At 41.5% G+C, this 21,343-nt stretch overlaps 1 protein-coding gene across 8 annotated transcripts in view; it reads left to right on the top strand.

Annotated features, from left to right (window-relative positions):
• The window catches only part of SCN8A (sodium voltage-gated channel alpha subunit 8), a 113,121-nt gene that overhangs the window by 61,525 nt on the left and 30,253 nt on the right, over positions 1 to 21,343 (top strand). For all 8 annotated transcript variants that reach the window (XM_065888070.1, XM_065888067.1, XM_065888065.1 and 5 more), the window contains 4 exons: positions 5,800 to 5,932; positions 10,912 to 11,150; positions 17,336 to 17,509; positions 19,536 to 19,892. In XM_065888070.1, coding sequence (XP_065744142.1) covers positions 5,800 to 5,932; positions 10,912 to 11,150; positions 17,336 to 17,509; positions 19,536 to 19,892 — 903 coding nt within the window. The remainder of the gene's footprint in view (positions 1 to 5,799; positions 5,933 to 10,911; positions 11,151 to 17,335; positions 17,510 to 19,535; positions 19,893 to 21,343) is intronic.

Raw genomic sequence — 21,343 nt, 5'->3', positions numbered from 1 at the left:
TTATCTCATTTCATGCTCACAGCTCCTGCCCTCTGAGTTAGATACTACTATTGTGTGCGTTTTACGAGGAGGAAACCAAGGCTCAGAGGAATAAAGCAACTTGTCCAAGATTGCACAGTAAGCAGTAGAGTTAGGATTTGAATCCAGACAATCAAACTCCACAGCATTAACCACTAACCATTATGCTATGCTAACTACGAAGCCCGCGTTCTTTATTTACTCAAGTGATCCTGAAAAATGAGCATCTCTAAGCCCATTTCCTTATCTGTAAAAAAGAGATAAAAAAGACCGTTGTTATAGGGCTATTTGAAGATTAAATGTAATAACATTTATAAACTGTGAAGCCTATTGCTTGGCCCATCCTTGCTATTCAGAAAGCCAGTTTCCATTCCTTTCCCTATACTGTTTTGGCCTTTGTAGCCTGAGAGGTAGACAGTGGGATTTCTGCTGAATTGCTTGACTTGGAGAGGGTTGGATTTCTTCTAAGATTCCAAAGATCCTTTGAGAAGGAGAAATTATTGTACAGTATTTTAAAGCAGAATACTGCAAAAATTTTAGAAAGGCTTGAAACAGGAGATAAATGGCTGGGTCCTAAGCCCACTTCTAAAATGCTCTAAATTTTAGTCCCAAGAAAGGTGACTGGCTGGTAAGTTGCCAGTTATGTATTTCCTTGTGAAAGCAGTTCAGAATCAATAACAAGTTGAGATTCCTTGGATAGATCTGTAGAACTGTGGGCGGAACCTGCCATCTGCAGACATGGTAGAATATCTCTTTGAGAAGGACAGCTACAATTTAGGAGGTTGGAAGTCAGTGGCCCAATAAACTTTGTGTTTGAGTTAAGAGAAATGCAACAAATTTGTATTGGGTTTAAAGTAATTAAGGTTCTCAATGGCTTCCTCTGTTACTGATAGTTTTGCACCAAGGCTCCTTAGGGGCTGAATTTTTAAAAGGCAGAGAGGCTCCTGACTTTAAAAAGTTGTTAGTTCTCCTCCTCCCTCCCCAACAAAATGAAAGAAAATGAAACAAATAAAAATATACACCTTCATCTCCCGCCCCCCCCAAAAGATGACCCCAAGAAATAAGGGAGGGGAGAGAGTGAGTATGTGATCTTTCCTCTGGTCCTTGGGTCTCAGCATGCTTGGAGGAAGACACCTCCTTCCCACCTTCCAGGTGATGAGAATTGGGCAGCTGAGCCAATAGTAGAGACATACCTCACAGAATCCCAAGCAGATTCTACGTGGAAGGTGACGATGAAGCTGCTTTACATGGGAGAGAGTCTGCTCCAGGTTTTCTTCCCTTCAACTGGTCATAGTCTGACACAAGAAACAATAGCCAACATTACTGGTTGGAAAGTGAAATAGTGCAGACACTCTGGAAAACAGTTTGGCAGCTCCTCATAAAGTTAAACATAGAGTTATCAGATGACGCAGAGATTCTACTCATAGGTATATACCCAGGAAAACAGGTGTTCACACAAAAATTTATACATAAATATATGTTTTTTCAGAAAACACAGAATTTTGGTAGTGATTGTACTGAATCTGTAGATCACTTTGGGGAGAATGGACATGTTAATTATATTGAGTCTTCCAAACTATGAATGTGGTACATTTCTCCATTGATTTAAGTCTTCTCAAGTTTCTCTCAGCAAAGTTGTATAGTTTTTAGTGGGGGTCTTAGACATCTTTCATTAGATTTTTTTCCCTTGGTATTTGATATTTTTTGATACTATTGTAAAAGGCATAATTAAAATTTTTATTTTCAATTATTTGTTGCCAGAATATAGAAATACAGTTGATTTTTGTATATTAACCTTATATCTCATGACCTTGATAAATTAATGTATTGGTTCTATTAGCCTTGGAGGGTTTTTTGTTGTTTGGGTTTTTTGGGTAAATTCCATAGTGTTTCCTACATGCACAGTAATATTTTCTGTGAGTAACAGCAACTGCGATCTTTATGCTCCTCATTTATTTTTCCTGCTTTACTGCACTAGCTAAGACTTTAGATACAAAATTGAATAGACTTGATGAAAGCGTACATCCTTCCTTGTTTCCAGTATTAGAGGAAGAGGATTTAATGTTTCACCAAGAAGCATGGTGTTGGCTATAGGTTTCATAGATGATCTTTGTCAGACTGAAACTGCTACATTGTATTTGTGGCTTGCTGAGGAATTTTATTTTTATGCAGAGGTGTTGAATTTTGTTAAATGTTCTTTTTCTGCATCTGTGAGATGATCATATGGTTTTTCTCCTTTATTCTGTTAGCATGGTGAATAGCACTGACTTTTTTCCTAGTATTAAATTAACCTTGCTTTCCTGGGATAAACTCTGTTGGTCATGATGTAGTATCCTTTGTATATATTGCTGGATTCTAATTTACTAATATCTTGTTAAGGATTTCACATCTCTGTTGGTGGGGGATATTGATCTCTAATTTTCTTTTCTTGTAATGTTCTTGTCAGGTTTAGTATCAGGGTTATGTTTGCTTTATAAAAGAAGTTGAGAAGTATTCTCTTAACCTCTGTTTTTGAAAGAATTTGTGTAAAATTAGTATTGTTTCTTCCATAAACATTTGATAGAAGCCCCATCTGGGCCTAGAGTTCTCTTTGTGATAAGATTTTTTATTATAATTTCTTGAATTAATATGGGCTATTTAGATTTTCTATTTCTTCTTATGTCAGTTTTTATAAGTTGTGTTTGGATATGTTTGTCTGTTTCATCCAAGATGAATTGGCATAAAGTTATTCACAACATATCCTTATTATCTTAATAACGCCTATAGGATTTATAGTGATATCCTGTTTTTTCACTCCTGAAAATTATAATTTGTGTTTTCTCTATTTTTTTTTCTTGATCAGTCTTGCCTGGGGAATTATCAATTTTATTAATCTTTTTAAAGAACCAGCATTTGACCTTTTTTGATTGTCTGTTGTTTGTCCATTTACTAATTCATTAATTTCCATTCTTATTATTTCCTTTCATATACTTACCTATGGCTTAATTTGATCCTCTTTTTCTAGTTTCTTAAGGCAGAAGCTTCGAGCATTGATCTTATATCTTTTTTAAGCTGTAAAATTTTCTCTAACAATTTCTTTAGCTTCATCCCATAAATCTTGATGTATTGTGTTTTCATTGTCATCAGTTAAAGTATTTTTTAAATTTCCCTGTGCAAAACTCTTTGATTCACAGATCTTTAGAAGTCTGTTGTTTAATTTACAAATATGTGGGAATTTTTCTGGATATCTTATTATTACCAAGACGTTTGATGGAACCAGTTATTTGGATCTATGCTAAGTGCTCTTGCCTTTGTAAAAAGATAATTAATGGATTTCTCTTTTTACCTTCTAGAATTTCCTAAGTATGGGCTTTGAAATGTTCATTTCTTAGCATCTTCTTTTATTTGTTTCTTTTTTAAAATTTAAGCAATTGTACAGTATAGATTATAGTTCTATAACACATGGATTATGGAACAAATTTTAATATTTCAGAAGTTGTCCCCACGTAGCCCTGCTGTAGTTTACTTTCATTTTACATAGAAAGAGATAAATAGTAATTGTTCCATCTTAATATTAAGTTTGGGGATAAATTTTTCTTTAATTTTTGTGGATTTTTTTTATCCAAGCTAAAAATTGTTTTATCTTTTGAATAGGTGTCAACAAATGATAATATAATGATTTGACTGGGTCTTTTTAGATAGAATTTTCATTAATTTTGTTTTTTAAGGTTGGTGTTATTAAAGCCTGAAGAATTTATATCTTATTACATCCAGCATGCCCAAAAGACAGTAAGCTACACTAATACCAAAGCCATATTAAGTGCAGTTTCATCCTTCTTTGATGAACCAGCCAGTCCATTAGATCTTCCAGTACCTCGGGGGTCAGCATTATAAAATCTATCTATTGTAGATTTGCGGAAGGGCAGTTCAATAAAAATCTAGAATTAATAAATGTCAGAAATAAGAATGTCCATTGTATTGGGACTTCTGTGTTCATTTTTAGATGATTGTCATTTTTTTAAATAAATTTATTTATTTATTTTAATTTATTTTTGGCTGCGTTGGGTCTTCGTTGCTGCGCGCGGGCTTTCTCTAGTTGCAATGAGCGGGGCCTACTCTTCGTTGCGGTGTGCAGGCTTCTCATTGCGGTGGCTTCTCTTTGATGTGGAGCACAGGCTCTAGGCACGCGGGCTTTAGTAGTTGTGGCACGTGGGCTCAGTAGTTGTGGCTCGCAGGCTCCAGAGCACAGGCTCAGTAGTTGCGGCGCTCGGACTTAGTTGCTCCGCGGCATGTGGGATCTTCCCGGACCGGGGCTTGGACCCGTGTCCCCTGCACTGGCAGGCGGATTCTTAACCACTGCGCTACCAGGGAAGTCCTGTCATTTTTTAAATATAGTAGTTTAATCTCATTTATTAAATGTCACGAATATCAGGCTGGGAATTGTAGCAAAAAGTGATTTCTCAAAGAAATATACTGTATCATGACCTGAGCGAATGGTTCAGTCATTCTTACAAATACAGATGCTTGTATAGTAATGCATCCAGGAATTCCCAAGGAAACCAGTTCTTTTTCTTTTCCATTTCTTCTGTAGCTCTGCCAGACAAACACAAAACAAACAAAACCCTAAGGTGAACCAAATCTCTGAATCAGTGGAGCTATTTGATAAAACACCACGATGGGATAAATTGTAATCTGCCAGGAACTTTCTTCAGTACAGTTCTTAAAATCTAAATATATGTAAGCATAGAAAGGCTTTCTGATGTAACTCTCCAGAGACGATTATTTTCTTTTCAAAACTTTCTGTCACTGATCAGACAGATACTTCTCTAGCTTCATACAAACACATGTCTTCCCTGTCCCGTGGTGACTGTCTCTGTCCTCTTACCTTCACATGGAAGGAGCAGCTAAGTTTATATGGTTGACGTGTTACAGTGGACAGCATGGTTAACTAGAAAGCTAGGTTTTAAGCCACCCCATTAAGCCTGATCTGATGTAGAATATTCAGGTTGGCACAAACAGCGCAAGCTAGGGACATTCAGAAACCCTTTGCCGTAATCTACCATACTGGTATCGCCCAAGGAGGAGCGTGTACAAAATATTTTGTTTAACAGTCTGATGGTGTTTTCTGCCCTTTTTATTGGGTTGGGAATTTGAAAATTTCAGGTTAACTCATAAAATAAAAATGTAAAAAGACAAGATCAATGTAAAAAGACATATGAGGCAATGTGTTTAATTAAGATGGCAAAACCTACCATTCTTGTTTGCAGTGGCTTGGAGGAGATTTGGAGTGGAACTTCCACTTGCTAACGTTCAGTTAGGCCCAGTTTTGCCATTTGGAAGTGACAGTTTGTAATACTCAGTGTGATCAGGGACCTGGCCCTTCATGAAATTTCACGTACAGGTGAATTTGACTTATTTTATCATGTGGTCCAATTCTAGCCAAATGCTGTGGATATGAGAGGAGGACAGGAGGGTCTGCTTCTGATGGCGTTTTCCCAGGGGACCCGGTCTTTCTACTCTCTGCGTACATTGAGCAGAGGATGTATTTGGATCCCAGCCAGACTCTTGGGTTCACTGTAGATTTTATACACACTTAAACGACTTGGTCTTGTCATCTCTGGAACTAAGGATGATCCATGGCCAACTCATTTCATTCTACTCCTTGAGGTGAATAGGACTGTAGGATCAAAGTAAAAAGATCTAAGGAAGAGCATAGGTTCTCGCTCACTCTAGACTATATCCGCTAAGGCCCAGCCTTCACGTTGATAAGACTTTACTCACCCAACTTGCTGTTTTTTTCAGGCTACAACCGAGGTGGAAATCAAGAAGAAAGGCCCTGGATCTCTCTTAGTTTCCATGGACCAACTGGCCTCCTATGGGCGGAAGGACAGGATCAACAGTATACTGAGTGTTGTTACAAATACACTGGTAGAAGGTATGTGCCTTGTGAAGCTGGGCCAAGCTGCCGAGCTATAAATACGTAGCGTGCGTGATAATATAAATATAGTCCCTTGGTCTGAGTTTCGCAAAAATTGTCTCAGCTTTAGGAATAGAGTCTGCTGGTTATAGAAACCAGCATTTCAGATCTACATGCGGAGAATCCAGGAAGGACTTCAAAGCCGCTGCCAGCGCAGTGCACAGATAGGTAAGAAGTATGAAGGAACAGCGTAAGAGCGAGCTAGAGGACCTCATGGTGGCTCCAGCACCATGAGGAGCCAGTAGGATGACGTGAGGCAGAGAGGAACAGAGACGGAAGAACTGTGATGACAGAAAATGATGGAGCCCCCCCTCCTGCCCTCGACCACAAAACTTACCTTCCTCCTTTCCTTCTTAGCTACTTACAGGTCTTTTGGTTTTCCCTTAAGGACAAGTGTACCGTGCATTGTGATTATATCTAATTCTGCTTCGCTTTAAACACCCCCATATATCCATAAATACATTGCACGAGTGAACAGGTAAGCTGAAACCCCTCTAACGCTGGCGCTCTGTGCCCGGGGGAAGGGCAGCCACTGTTGAATCATAGCGTGCCTGCAGCAGCGTAGCCGTCAGAGCCTGAACTCCGTGGCAGGTGGCTCCTCCGTGACACAGCCTGGCTTGCTGAGGATTTCCCGTTACACTGCAGTTCCCTCGCAACTGTCTGCTTTCTGTCCGACTGTGGTCTGTATTCCAGGCTCCTCTTGATTTCTTTGGCAGTAGATTCAGTGACCAGGTTTCCTCTCACACGATTCTGATTGATTCTGCATGCTTCTTCTCCACCTGATTCATGCTGATTTAGCTGAGTTGTCCCATTATAGATCCGTACTGTTCCTGATTGCCGTTCTTCAGAATCCACACACCCAGGCTAACCCAGTAATAATCAGAGTCCCTGAGATAAGGAGACTCAAATTACTCTGGTGTCCTTGGAACAAGTTGTTTTTTTGTTTTGTTTTGTTTTGTTTTTGAGTCATTTAAACCACATACCACTTCTAGTCTGTGTGTGTGTGTGTGTGTGTGAGTGAGAGAGAGAGAGAGAGAGAGAGAGAGAGAGAGATGGGCAGGGGCATCTGTGGTGAAAGGAGAATCCCTAGAAGGGAACCTGAAACTCCCCTGGAATACTCACATCTGCACATATGGGCAAGGAGTTAGACTAAACCTAGACTAATCTTGAGAATGTATCACGTAAAAAGAATACTGAACTAACTACTTTTCAGCTCCTGAACAGCTTCATTTGTCCTGTTTTCTTTAATTCCCATTGAGGTCATTGTCCGATAGAACATCTTTAAGCTTTATAGTTTATACTTTGAGATAACAGGTAAGTAACTGCAGATCATAAGAATTCCAAGATAAGATATATCAATATTAGCTTAAGAACCTTAGCAAATTTTATTCTTCACTCGGAGACCAAGACAAGATTTCTCTGAGTATCTGTAGCAGTTGAGAAAGAAAGACGAACAACCTCCAACAGGCCTATTTTATTCCTGGTAAAAACATCAGAGCAGGAGAGCTATCCATGCAATGCAACAGTGATTTATTGGTTACCTTGGTGGCCTAGCGCAGGGTCTGGCAAAAGTAGATGCTCAAAAAATGTGTACGGAACTTAATCTTGTGCTTGGAACTGGGGAGGAGTACTGGGCTCCGGGATTCCTTTCGGAGGGCTTCTTCGGATTTGACTCCCTTTGCTAAAGCTGATGAGACAGAACTGCTGTAATCAAAGGACAGTGAAAGGCTGGCGCTGAATGATGTGAGAGAATTAAAGGACATTAAGAAAGATCCATTCCTATTTAACCACTGTTCCCTCCGTATTTAACAAGTGCTACAACATGGAAAGCCAACATTGGATGAATACTTGTTTCTGCTTTTCAGCCTTCAGTTAGGAAACTGACATTATTTTAATCCAAAGAAGCGGGCTTCTTATCTAATGGTTTAGAAACCACAGTGGAGAATTCCAGAATCCTGTAAATAATGAGATAATCCTACAAATAATGAGATAATCCTGCCTGCTCTGCCTCACCCCTATCCTATCGCAAGCATGCTCAGCAGGGTCCAGTAAACCCAGCGGAATTCGCACTCAGCAGAGCCGTAAGCTTTGGGGATATTTCAGAGGACGGGGCATGGGGTGTCGGCAGAGTAATGTGCTCTTGCTTCTCCTCAAAGCGGTAAAGCTATGGGAGAAGGGGAGAGAGTTGAAGTAAGGAGGAGGAAGCAGTGATGGCATTTAGCATTATTGATTCTCAGGTGAAACAGTTTCAAAAGTGTCAGTGCAATTACTTACCTGGTGTCTGCCTTTCCAGGTGCGGCTATAAGCTCTGTGAGGGTGGCGATTCTTGTTCATCAAGGTAGTCCCAGTGCCTAGCACGTTGTCGAATTGACCTGGGAGAAGCCCTGGCCTTCAGAAACCTCCTGGTCTACAAAGACCACCATCTTGGAGGAGGTTGAGACTACAATTCCCAGTGCCCCCAAGGTTGAGACTACAATTCCCAGTGCCCCCAAGGTTGAGACTACAATTCCCAGTGCCCCCAAGGTTGAGACTACAATTCCCAGTGCCCCCAAGGTTCTCTCTGAAAATGTCCAGGAGCAAACTAAGGGGAGCCTCACAAACTTTTGGACATCTCACCCCCATATGTTAACACATTTGCCCAGACTCTGCTGTTGTGGGTGTGTAGGGCCAGTAACGGTGTGCAGAGTTGTGTGTCCCTTTATAAACCTCCTTATTCACCTAACTGATCTCTTCTAGCTCCTAAGGCTCCGCATTGTCTTCGTTTTTGTGGAACGGAAACGAGTATCCTGAGGATCTCCCCCTCTCAGTAAACGGGAAGGATACTAGATACCTAGTATCCCTTTTTGGTGCCCCACAGGGTAGGGAAACCCTACCCTTGTCTGTCTGGCGAGGACTCGGAGCCTAGTTCCTTGTAAAACATTACAGTTGTCAACTGTTAGAAACGTGAACAGTCCGCTGCTTCAACCTCCACGTGCAGGTGAACAGCGGACATTTGGAGAGAGGAGGAGATAAAAAAGGAACGGAACCAGATTTCCAAATATGTACTATAAGAATTCATGGAAATAAGAGAACCTTTTCAATTTTCTTTTTTGGGAAGAAGACTAAATTTACCTTGGGAAGGGAGGGAGTTCTATGAGGAAGAAACCAAAGCAAATTTTCTTCACAGACTTCCTTTCCCACGCAGACTCCCACGTGTCGCTTACTGTGGCCCTTAAATCTGAAAAACCAAGGCAACCATTTTCTTAGCAACCAGGGAGCCAATTAAAAGCCCAACCAAAGCACCCCATCTAAAATAAAGCCATCACCATGGGCACCAACCGGCTGGTTGGAAAAAGGGAAAGTAGACTGATTTAAAGCAGCCATCTTGCTCTTCGTGAAATGTTGGGAAACTTTTTTTCTATTCCCTGAATGATTTGATTTTGTTAGTGGATTTGAGTGGGGTCAGGGTGGTAGCGGATGCAGTTATATCCAACCCCACAGAGCCAAGACCTGGCCTCTAAGGATTATCACGCTGATGGGTTTTCAAAGTTACCCCTCTTCAAGAACATCCTTCCAGATCAAGGTCCTTGGACTTTTGTGATGCTAGCTATTATATTTCATACTTAATTTTGAGGAGGGCTTTGTTACCGAGGGCCTCACGCCTAGATTGTTGGAGCTGAATGGCTCTCCGCCTTTAGTGTCTAATTGTCCTTTCTAGTCTTTGCTTTGTAAACGACCTTAGAGCTCATCGAGTCCAGTGATTGTCAGTCTGGGTTTATCAGAGTCCTAGGACCCTGGGGTAGTACCTCAGGGAAGGAAGACTTGGATTGCCCTGGACTCCAAGCTCCTCTTCCTGCCTAAATTAGAGCAGCTTCTGGTTTGTCTATTTTACATATTGGGGGTCACATAAGATCTCGTTTGAAAAAATGGGTCCTGCTTTTAAAAGAGGGACAGACTAAAGAGACGAAGAGGAGAAGACAAAAGAAGAGAAACAAAAAGGAAAGAAGAAAGAGACTGAGGGACGGGGAGACGAAGAAGATAGAGAAAGAAAGGATGAGAGTGGGAAAGGGTGAAAGGGCAAGAGAAGGAGAAAGAGAGAAGAGCAGAGATGAGAAAGAGGAAGGAAGGAGCAAAGGGGAAGGAATGCAACCTCTGTTCCTGACTGCACTGCAAACTCACATTGTGAACTCATACATCTTTGAGAACCTAAGACAGATGGTCCACGTGGTGGCTTGGTTGACAATGCTGGTTGTGCTGTAAAGAAAATAAACAACAATAGCAAGTGCTTTCATAGCACTTGCTGTATGCTGGGGTGTTCTGAGGCACTTTATATGTGCTTTAGCTCATTTAATTGTCGCAGCAAACTGAAGTAATTTACTCAAGGGCCCACAGTTAGCAGCTGCCTGAGCTGGTTACGCCCGTATATGTCTGGCTTCAGTGTGTGTGCTTTTGACTGCTTCTCTGATAATACATAGTTTAATGATACCATGTGTAATAAAATATCTACCGTTTATTGCGGACTTACCTCGTGCCAGGCCCTGTGCTGTGTGCTATCTGTAAGCAATGGAGGAGGATTATAGGATTCATTTAGTCCTATAGCCTGCAAGTCAGTGCCCTTTTAGATGAGGCAACGGAAGCGTAGAGGACGCGGTACCTTGCCTGAGATCATACACTCGTGAGTGTGGAAGCCAGTTGAACCAGGGTTGCTATGCTTCCCAAACGGGTGGATTGAGTTTTGTTTATAACTAGATCCTTGTTAACTGGGATGTGACCTGGCACTGGTCATGCCTCCTCCTCTCTGCCTTCAAGAGGAGGAAAACTGAGGGAAGCCCTCAGGAACGTCAGCACTCCCTGGCCACCTTCCTTCTTTGTGTTGATAGCAGTGATACCCACCAAGTCCAACCCTTTTGTTTTCTTCCCAAGACTGAGGGGCTACCTTTGTTCTCTACTCACTACAGAGCTGGAAGAGTCTCAGAGAAAGTGCCCGCCGTGCTGGTATAAATTTGCCAACACTTTCCTCATCTGGGAGTGTCACCCCTACTGGATAAAGCTGAAAGAGATTGTAAACTTGATCGTTATGGACCCTTTTGTGGACTTGGCCATCACCATCTGCATTGTCCTGAATACACTGTTTATGGCAATGGAGCACCATCCTATGACACCACAGTTTGAACATGTCTTGACTGTAGGAAATCTGGTAAGATGGGGCACGGCCTCCTGCTTTGACCATCTGGACGGGTTTTACCTGTAGGAATTATTTTTCCGAGACTGAAAGCTGGAGTTTAGTTGAAAAGAAAGTGATAGTTAATTGGAAGACAAATGCTTCCACATATGCCGCAGCCCCGCCGCTTCCGCTCACTGTTGTGATCCCTTGGCTGTTTCCTCTTTCTGCAGAACTTTGAGGACGTCATTTAGGAGCTGTTGGTTGCAGAATGGGAGGCATGGTACAGTGGGTTGGTTTCCGCAACCTGAGCCAAGGACTTGTGGATTTCTTTCTCATCCTGTTTCTCACATTAATTCCTGCATTACTCCAGCAAACCGCTTCCCCTTTTTCACCTTCAGTAACAACCACCACAAAATAGGGGAGCTCTTTCAGGGCGTTAAATCTAATGATAAATTTGCCCACACCGTCATGTCTTAATTATCCATAGGGGGACTGTCCATGGGAAATTTTAAATTCCAGGCTGGTTTCCCCTCCTGTCCAACTTCTGAGTGTCATCCAGTTTCTAGCATTAGTTGATCTGTGCCAAATTTATTTTAACGTTGGTTGAAGTGATTAATTTATATTATTTAGAGGATAAGTATGCAGTTTTTAAAAAATAGATTATATCGTGTATCGTGAAGTCAAGTAGTTGTAATTGGGGGATTTCCTGTTTTACTTCTTTAGTACAAAAAATCAGGAGTTGATTGAATTTTGATCGACTGTAAAGAGTTAGTTGGAAAGAGTTCCTCTAGGTCATCTGGCTGCATTATTCCTTACAAGTTGCATATAGGCCTGTGAAATCTAGTTGTTACCATTTAATCTGTGCATGATCTCTGCCTGGTATTTCTCTCTCTCTCTCTTTTTCATACACACACACACACACACACACACACACACACACACGCGCACACACACAGTTTCTACCTTAAGTCCTAATACACTATTAAAGTGTTATCATTTTGACTGCTGATTCGGAAAACACACACTGGTGAGTCCTTACAGCTGATGTTCCCTAGTACACATCCAAGGTGATACTGTAATCTTTCCGGTCTTTATGTCTGAGTTAGTGACACACTTCCGACTCACTACTGCAATGTGCGGCTCAATGAAATACCCAGAGTCTTGAAACAGGATACCCTCATAGACTATCCAGGAAACCTGTTAACTGTCTCTGAAAGGCCTCTGAAGGTAGCTTGCTGTGTGATTGGCCGACCCTGGGGCTTGGCCATCAAGCAGCATTTTGAGCCAATCAAAAGTATCCTATAGATAGAAGCTTTATTTTATTAGCCAATAGTTATGTAACGAGAAATATGGCTTGATCAACTTTGTTGTTGATGGTAGTGGCAGTGATGTGTTTCCTGCAGTGTTTTGTTTTTCTCAAAGTCTTTACTTTTACTTGCTTTTCACAGAATCAGTCCTTGATTTCCAAGGGATTTTGAGAGGCCTTTTCACATACTACCAGCAGAATTGCCCTCAGACCAGGCCAGCAAATAACGTTATTTTTCGCTTCTTGAAAATCTAGAGGGGACTTCCCTGGCAGTCAGGTGGTTAAGACTCCACCCTTCCACTGCTTCCACTGCGGGGGGCACGGGTTCCACCCCTGGTTGGGGAACTAAGATCCCGCATGCTGCACAGCACAGCGCCCCCCACCCCCCAAAAAAAAGAAAACCTAAATTAGAGTCGTGAGCATTCAGAAGACTTTGCCCAGAATCATCACTGAAGAAGAGGGAGAGAGGAGAAGGTCAGCAGCTAATATTTAGGGACTTCCTGAGCTAAGCCAACCGGAACCAAGTTCTACAAAGAGAAAGCACTCCGGGGGCAGAGTTTTCAGGGGAAAAGTAATGTCTGATTAGCAGTGGGGATGGAGAACAGTGAATGGTTCAGGATACTTTGGACTGGCCAGTGAATTGGACATGAGGGTTGAGGGAAAGAAATCAGGAATGGTGCCTCGATTGGGGAAGTTTGGTAACTGAGGGGGAAATGGGGATGACTGAGCAAGGAACAGGGGTGGAGTTTAAAATCAGGAGTTCTGTTTTGGACATATTAGCCTTAAATAAGCCATTGATTTCTGTCCGGAAATGTTTTACATCTGTAAAATGAGGATGACACCATGTCATCAGTAGTTGGGAGGAAAAAATGAGAACCTATACAGAAGTATTTGGACTAGTGAAAAGTTCTCTCCATACTAGAAACTGTATAAGTGTAGTTCAGTAGGAGAATTTTCAAAGGCTTGGAGATTTGGATACAGCCTTTGACTGAACCTGAGAATAAGAGAACAACAACAAAAAAAATGGGTGGACTAGCTTGTGAAATAGACTAGGACCTTCTCTTTTTTTTTTTTTTTTTTTTTTGCGGTACACGGGCCTGTCACCGCCGTGGCCCCTCCCGCCGCGGAGCACAGGCTCCGGACGCGCAGGCTCAGCGGCCATGGCTCACGGGCCCAGCCGCTCCACGGCATGTGGGATCCTCCCGGACCGGGGCACGAACCCGCGTCCCCTGCATCGGCAGGCAGACTCCCAACCACCGCGCCACCAGGGAAGCCCTAGGACCTTCTCTTGTGGTTGGACGGTGAGGCTTTTCCCACAGCTGGGACAGTGAATTGAGTTGTGTTTGTCCACAAACGTGCAGATAGATGTTTTTGAGGGAAGATGAGAACAGCATTCTGTAAATTGGCAATCCCTGCCTCTTCCATCCTCCCCATAAGAAAAAAACGTTCATAATAGGAGGAAGAGTAAAGATAATTCGATCCAACCCCCATGTTTTATAGAGGAAAGTGAACCCAGGAAAGCTACTTGACTTTTGTATTGTTTAGTAGATAAACGTAATGATTCTTTTCTTGCCTTTTTTTGGTAACCATTTGAACACAACAGTGAGTTTATAATGTGGTTTTTTAAACAATCTTAATCTTACAGAAGTTTCAAGTACAGTGTAAAAAACTATTTTTTGAGAGTAAGTTGCTGACACAGCCTGTCACCCCCAAATACTGTAGTGTGCTTTTACAAACAAGTACATTCTCCTGGGCTTTTGCAGGACTGTCGCACAAGCAAGAGTGTCATCTTCTCATTACATCTACCAGGTGGCACGTGATTTGCATTTGTCCCATTTCTGCCTGTGGTCACTTGATCACTTGATTAAGGAGGTTCTGCCAGGCTTCTCCCCTGTACAGTTACTCTTTTTCCATTTACGATTAATAAGTGTTTGTGAGGAAGACACTTTGAAGCTATCTAAATTTCCTGTTTTTCATTAAACTTTTGATTTATTCCTTTACTTACTTATATCTGTATGGACTCAAAGTTTTCAGTCTTATTCAGTGGGTTTTATTTTAACCCATTACTATCATGTACTTAGATGTTTAAACCATTCCTGATTTGGCCAGTAGGAGTCCCTTCAAGGTGGCTTCTGTATCCTTTCAACACATCCTCATTGCTTCCTTCCTAAGACCATTGAGGTCTTAGGGACCTCAGGGATCCCCGACTACACTTTGAGATCTGCTGCACTAGAACATAAATTCTTAGGTGAATGTTTGATGACATTCACAAGAGGGACATTTATAGACAGTTGATGTGCTGCTCGTAGTTCCCTTTTCTTTTTTAATTAATTAATTAATTTATGTTTGGCTGTGTTAGGTCTTTGTTGCCACACGTGGGCTTTCTCTAGTTGGCGGAGAGCAGGGGCTACCCTTCGTTGCAGTGCACGGGCTTCTCATTGCAGTGGCTTCTCTTGTTGCAGAGCACGGGCTCTAGGCGCGCAGGCTTCAGTAGTTGCGGCACGCGGGCTCAGTAGTTGTAGCTCCCGGGCTCTAGAGCTCAGGCTCAGTAGTTGTGGTGCACGGGCTTAGTTGCTCCGCGGCATGTGGGATCTTCCTGGACCAGGGCTCGAACCCATGTCCCCTGCATTAGCAGGCGGATTCTTAACCACTGCACCACCGAGGAAGTCCTTGTAGTTCCTTTTTCTCCTCAAGAAGCATATCACAGTGCCGAGGAGAATGGCATCAAATGGATAACCTGAAATCTACTCTGCTCCATTGAATTCCTTCCAATAGTTACAAATTTATTTTCACCCAAACCCCAAACAAGGGTAGCACACTATGTGCTGTAACAACATGGGTGCCGACCTCTGTCACAGGCATTTCTACCAGGCGCCTGGAGGCCTTTCATCCCATTGAAAGGCAGCACCACACAACTGTGTCATTGATCTTCTGTCAGGAACCAGAGTTCCCACAGTACAGATACTCCGAGGTCAGTCAGCCCGTGCTTGTTACTGAGCACTTACTGTATGCTCACCAAGAACTAATGGGGCAGCAAATTCAGCCTCTACTTAGTGTACGTCCAGTGGGTTAATGTTTCTATGTAGAGAAACCTTTGATGGGCTGATGCTAAGGGTAAAGTGTGTGTCAGGAGTTGATTCACTGCCCCTACTTTCCTGACCTCACGCAGAGTGGTATTCTATTTGTAGACGCTTAGCTTGCACTATGAACTTTGATTTAACTTAACCAGATCTCTTCAGGGAATATTTTCTTTCAGTTTTAGAATACTGCATCTTCAATTTAGCAAAGTGAGGGAACCCTAGAAACGTATATGGACCCCCAAAATTTCCAGCCCGTTTATCCATTTTGTTGTGTTTTCATCAAGTCGTTCTGTTTATTGCTATACATTAACTCAAATGCTATACATTAACTTCAAAACAGTGTCTGTAATCCAAGTATTTTTCACTATTTTTAATTCTGTCCTCAGACCATATCTCCAAAGTTTTCCTCCAACTCCTTCATATGTAAAGTTGGTAACGAAGTGGTTACAAGTATTAACTTACTATGAATTTTAAATCTGCTGCGTGTAAAGTCCTCTCCTCTAAAAATAGAATATTCAGTAATAGTCGTGTGTTACATGCTTAGGCTAGAATGAGGGTATTGGTCTTGTCAAAACTGGAGTTCATGGGATTTTACTCTCTCCCTGCATGTTATGTTACTAAGGCCTTGGGAAGGATACAGAAAGCATTGGGAAACACAAGGTGCTCTGAAAGGCAGAAAAGTGGGAGCCAGGTAACACAGGGAAGAAGTCATTCTCGTACCCAATAAGCTCCAAATCTAAAACAATTACTACATTATTGACTATGATATTGAAAAAATCAAAAGGAAGGACCAAAGTCTCCAACAATAAGAAAATTCTTTGAGGATATATTTACCCAATAGAATATTATACAAGCAATAAAAGTGAGAATTAGGAAGACCATGTTGCAACGTGAATGGAGTCATGATAAATGCAAAATACGTGATAAGTGAAATGAGTCGTGATAAGTCAAGGTAAGTGTAAAGCTAAAATATTATGTAGTCTGTGGTTTACAACTCTGACAAAATATATATGCATTTGAAGAAAAAAAAAGAAAAGGAGTACATTAAAATAATAGTTGTATGCAAGGTGGTGAGACTGTGAACGTTTCTCCTGTATTTTTCACACTTTTAGCAATGTTCTGTTGCTTTTACCATTTAAAATAAGAAAGCTTGCAGTATATGTCGATGTTTGAGAAGGCACATAATGTCAAATCAGGAATAATACTGTATTTTTTAAATATAATTATAACATGAGTGATTTTTTTTTGGCCAACATCCCAAATGTGGCTTACGCATTCAAACGACTGCTGACCCCTTAGGAGTCACCTGTGTGATATTTTCAGTCGCTTAGAATACTTTTTTAACTGCACGTTTGGACAATATGAATTGGGTAGTTCTGGCAACAAAGATGTGAACATTTCCTCTTCATTCAAGAGGAAAATAAGGGCTTCCCTGGTGGCGCAGTGGTTGAGAGTCCGCCTCCCGATGCAGGGGACGCGGGTTCGTGCCCCGGTCCGGGAGGATCCCACATGCCACGGAGCGGCTGGGCCCGTGAGCCATGGCCGCTGAGCCTGCGCATCCGGAGCCTGTGCTCCGCCACGGGAGAGGCCACAACAGTGAGAGGCCCGCATACCGCAAAAAAAAAAAAAAAAAAAAAAAAGAGGAAAATAAGAAGACTTTCCTGCGTCATGTGGCGTGGTCAGGGGACATCCAGGTATTGTCGGCCTCAGATGCAGAATTTAGCCAAGGCTGGTGCTTGTGGCTTCTTGGACATGCCATATTCAAAGATGATGATAAAGGCATTTTCTTTTTATTATTTCTTTTTTCTTACCCCCTGACTTCCCCTCTTTAGGTTTTCACTGGAATTTTCACAGCGGAAATGTTCCTGAAGCTCATAGCCATGGATCCCTACTATTATTTCCAAGAAGGTTGGAACATTTTTGATGGATTTATTGTCTCCCTCAGTTTAATGGAACTGAGTCTAGCAGACGTGGAGGGGCTTTCGGTGCTGCGATCTTTCCGATTGGTATTCCATATTTCTCCAATTTCTTTTTATATTTCCTATCTTGCAGCTACTAGAAAGAGTCTTGCATAAGATAATCTGATGATTTTTTTAAATCTTTAGCTATATTTCATTGGCTGTTTATTGGCTTAGCAACTAAAATATTGAAAACTTTTCTGCTAACTACCTAATATAGAAAGTAGTTGTTAAAATCAGTCAACAAACAGAAATCAACTTTATGAAGTTTCTCAGAAAATAATGGTTAATCTAAAAGACAAAGAAGAAGGATTCCCAAGGGCTATTCTGAGGTCAAATTTGGATTTGCTAGTGAGCCTCTTTCAGCCTCCCTGAAGTGGCAAGAATTTCTTCTTTTTCAAAGATGGCTCTACTCTTTTCTTCTATCATGGTGACCCCTTCCAAAATATGAGAATAAAGTAATGTTTTTTAAAGTTATATTGAAATTAGTTAAGAAAGATTTTTCAAATGTATTTGAAGAAGTTAGTGTTCAAATTACTAAAATGCCTTTGAAAGAATAGGCATAAGTGATGTCCTGATTAAGTCCCTTGAGAAACTGAGTTATCATGGGGATATCCCACTCAGACAAAGCATCAGACAAAGCATCTCCTTACCGGGAAGATACCTAAGCACTTGCAACTGAAAAGATTTCAGGATATTCAGCATATCTAAGAAATAGAGTTGGATTAGAGTGAAACTGTTTATAAAACAGAAATCTCATTGAATCCAAGCCACAAAAATTTGTCAAGTTTCTGGAACCTCTGCTTACTGGTCTTTGGTTAGGATCCAGCCCACAGTAGACTTTTTGAGAATACTTCTTATTATCTAGAAGATAAGATGAAGAATTAAGAGATAGAAGCCTTACCACTAATACTCTTGATAAATTAAAAGCCAGTCAGAATAGGGAAAAAATATGAGAGACCCAGAGTATGCACAGAACCACATCTGGTAAATCTTGGAGCTGTCAGATACGATTCAAGTTTTCTTTTTTTTTTTTAGATTTATTGAGGTTTATTTTTATAATCAAAGGATAGTACAAATATTTACCATACACCATTAACCTAAATACAGTAAGTTTAACCTTCTAAAAGTGCAATTGCTTGCTCAGAGATAGATCTGCAGACAGTTTTGCCACGTAATGCCAGCTTGCCCTCCTCAAGGGTTACATCAAATTACAGTCCCACTAACAATGTACGAAGACTCAAGTTTTCAATAGGAAAAAAAAAGTCCTAATCAGTGCTGTCGCCTTCTACCAGAATTCTTATTACATCACGTGTTAGTTATTAACTTAAGACATATGATGACGATCTCTGTTCATGGGCTTCATGCATTAGAATTCTCAGGCTAGTAGCCAAGACCTTGTAATCATTCATTACAGAATACAGAAATCTCGTGATTGACAGATACCAAAGGTTCTGTCCTCTGAATTAATATCAGGATAGTCCCTTTTCATAAGATATTTGACATATTGGAACTTCCCCTACTTGGAGGTTGTGGTTTTCCTCCAAGTTATGCCAAGCATGTCACGAAGTTTCATATCAGCGATTGATTATTTATTGGCAAGCAAAAAGAGAGGTATGTAGAATTTTTAAATGCTTGCTTTTTTGAAGAGACAGATGACTTATTTTCACCGTCCTTACCCAACTGACCTTTTGGTTCACTACGAATCACATTTTCCTTGATACGCTCCTTGAGAAGTCGGGAAAATCAGTGGGAAAAGGATTATTTCAGGTATGGATTTTTAAAAGGTAGATTGACCCAGAGACTAATTCAGGGGACTAGAGGCAGTATTCTTGGTTCTTAGTTTTAAATCTTTCACTTCCTGTGCAGTTAATCTGTTTTCCTTCGTCTTTGCCTCAGTTTCTCTCATTTTCGTCTAAGATACTGTTAGAAAGTCCTGGGGATTTCCCAAGGGTGCTCAATAAATGTTAAGATGATCTTAGTAATTTCATATGTTTTTATTGTAGCCATGTGGTAAGAATAAATGAATTGAGTTTCACTTGGGTTTTGTTGGGGTTTTTTTTTTTTCCCATAGCTCCGAGTCTTCAAGCTGGCCAAATCCTGGCCCACCCTGAACATGCTGATCAAGATTATTGGAAATTCAGTGGGTGCCCTGGGCAACCTGACCCTGGTACTGGCCATTATCGTTTTCATCTTTGCCGTGGTGGGAATGCAACTCTTTGGAAAGAGCTACAAAGAGTGTGTCTGCAAGATCAACCAGGACTGTGAACTCCCTCGCTGGCACATGCATGACTTCTTTCACTCTTTCCTCATCGTCTTTCGAGTGTTATGCGGGGAGTGGATCGAGACCATGTGGGACTGCATGGAGGTGGCCGGCCAGGCCATGTGCCTCATTGTCTTCATGATGGTCATGGTCATCGGCAACTTGGTGGTGAGTACTAACTTGTAGATCTTTTTGTTCTTCTCTCTGAACATCTTACCCTGGACCCAGAAGCCCAGTCTGCTTAGTGCTTCTACTACCTTCCATGTCTGTGTTGGTCTTTATTCTTTCTTTATTCTTTCCTACTAGGTCATGAGCCCCATAATCTGTCAACCCTCTTTCATAGTTGTGGAAACAAAACTCAGCAAAGTTAAGACATTTTTCCAAAGTCACACAGCTGATAAAGAGTCAGGGCTTATATTAGATCCTTGACTTCAAAATCTATGCTCTTTCTGCTACAAAAAAAAAAAAGAATTTCCCGACCTTGACAATATTGATCTTTTGGGCTAGATCATTACTTGTTGTGGAACTCTCCTGCATGTTGTAGAGTGTTTACAGTATCCCGGCCTCTACTCTTTACTGTCCAGTAGTGACTCCCGTCCCAAGTTGTGAAAACCAAACATGTCTTCAGACATTGCCAACTGTCCTCAGGGGTCAAAATTGCCCTCCATTGAGAAACGTGGATCTAAACCATCCCAGGATTTTATCTAATTTGTATAAGTTGCAGATCAACTTCTTGCTTTACTCTGATCTGTCTGCCTGCTGTCTTCTGCCTCTGTATATAGAACATTCCCCAGCAGAGACTTCACACCTTGTTTCTCAAAGTGTCATCCGAGGACCAGCAACAATGAGATCGTTTGAGAGTGTCCTAGAGACGCAGAATCTCAGACCCCTCCCCAGAACTACTGAATTAGCATCTGCATTTTTAACAAGATCCCCAGGTGATTCACATGCATGCTAAAGTTTGAGAAGCACTCATCTTTCAGGTCAGGCCAAAGCCCGCTTGCGACTGTAGAGCAGGGAGGGCTGGAAGAAGGCATACTCAGATGACCCCTTATAAGCGCATCCACAGTAGGTGTCTTCCTTTTTCTGCCACAGAGAAGCATATGCCAGTAGAGGGTTCCTACTCACCAACCTCTGAACTAGCCATGCTCCCCCTATTCTTTCACTGGACCTATAAAAATAGACACTGTAATGTTCCTTAATCGCTTGCATTCTCCATGCCCAGCCAGCTTCCCCTCAGTCCTGATTCCTCTGGTCTTTCCACTCCTCCAGTGAATACAGCTGCTGCCTACTGGTCTGTAGTGGGGTCAACATTACCAGCCCTGACCTCCTACCATTTCTCTAGCCTCCTTTTCTCAGTTGTTTCAGGGGCATCTCCCCATGACTGGCTATAGATACCTGAGCACATGACAGAATCCACTATTATTTCTGCCTCTGATGACACCTTTCCCAGTTCCTCTTGGCTCAGTTCTTCTGCCCATGTAGTCTCTAGTAACCTATAAGTCTTTCTGATTTTTCTCTCCACTCCTAGTAAATATCTGATGTCTTTCATATGTCTTTCTTCTTAGCATTTCTATACCTACATCTTTCTTCATAGTATTTCTGAGATCTGCCCCTTC

This window comes from Phocoena phocoena, chromosome 11 (assembly GCF_963924675.1).
Source record: "Phocoena phocoena chromosome 11, mPhoPho1.1, whole genome shotgun sequence".
Classification (NCBI taxonomy): Eukaryota; Metazoa; Chordata; class Mammalia; order Artiodactyla; family Phocoenidae; genus Phocoena; species Phocoena phocoena.
The sequence above is the reverse complement of the archived record's forward strand: the minus strand, read 5'-3'. Positions and strand labels throughout refer to the sequence as shown.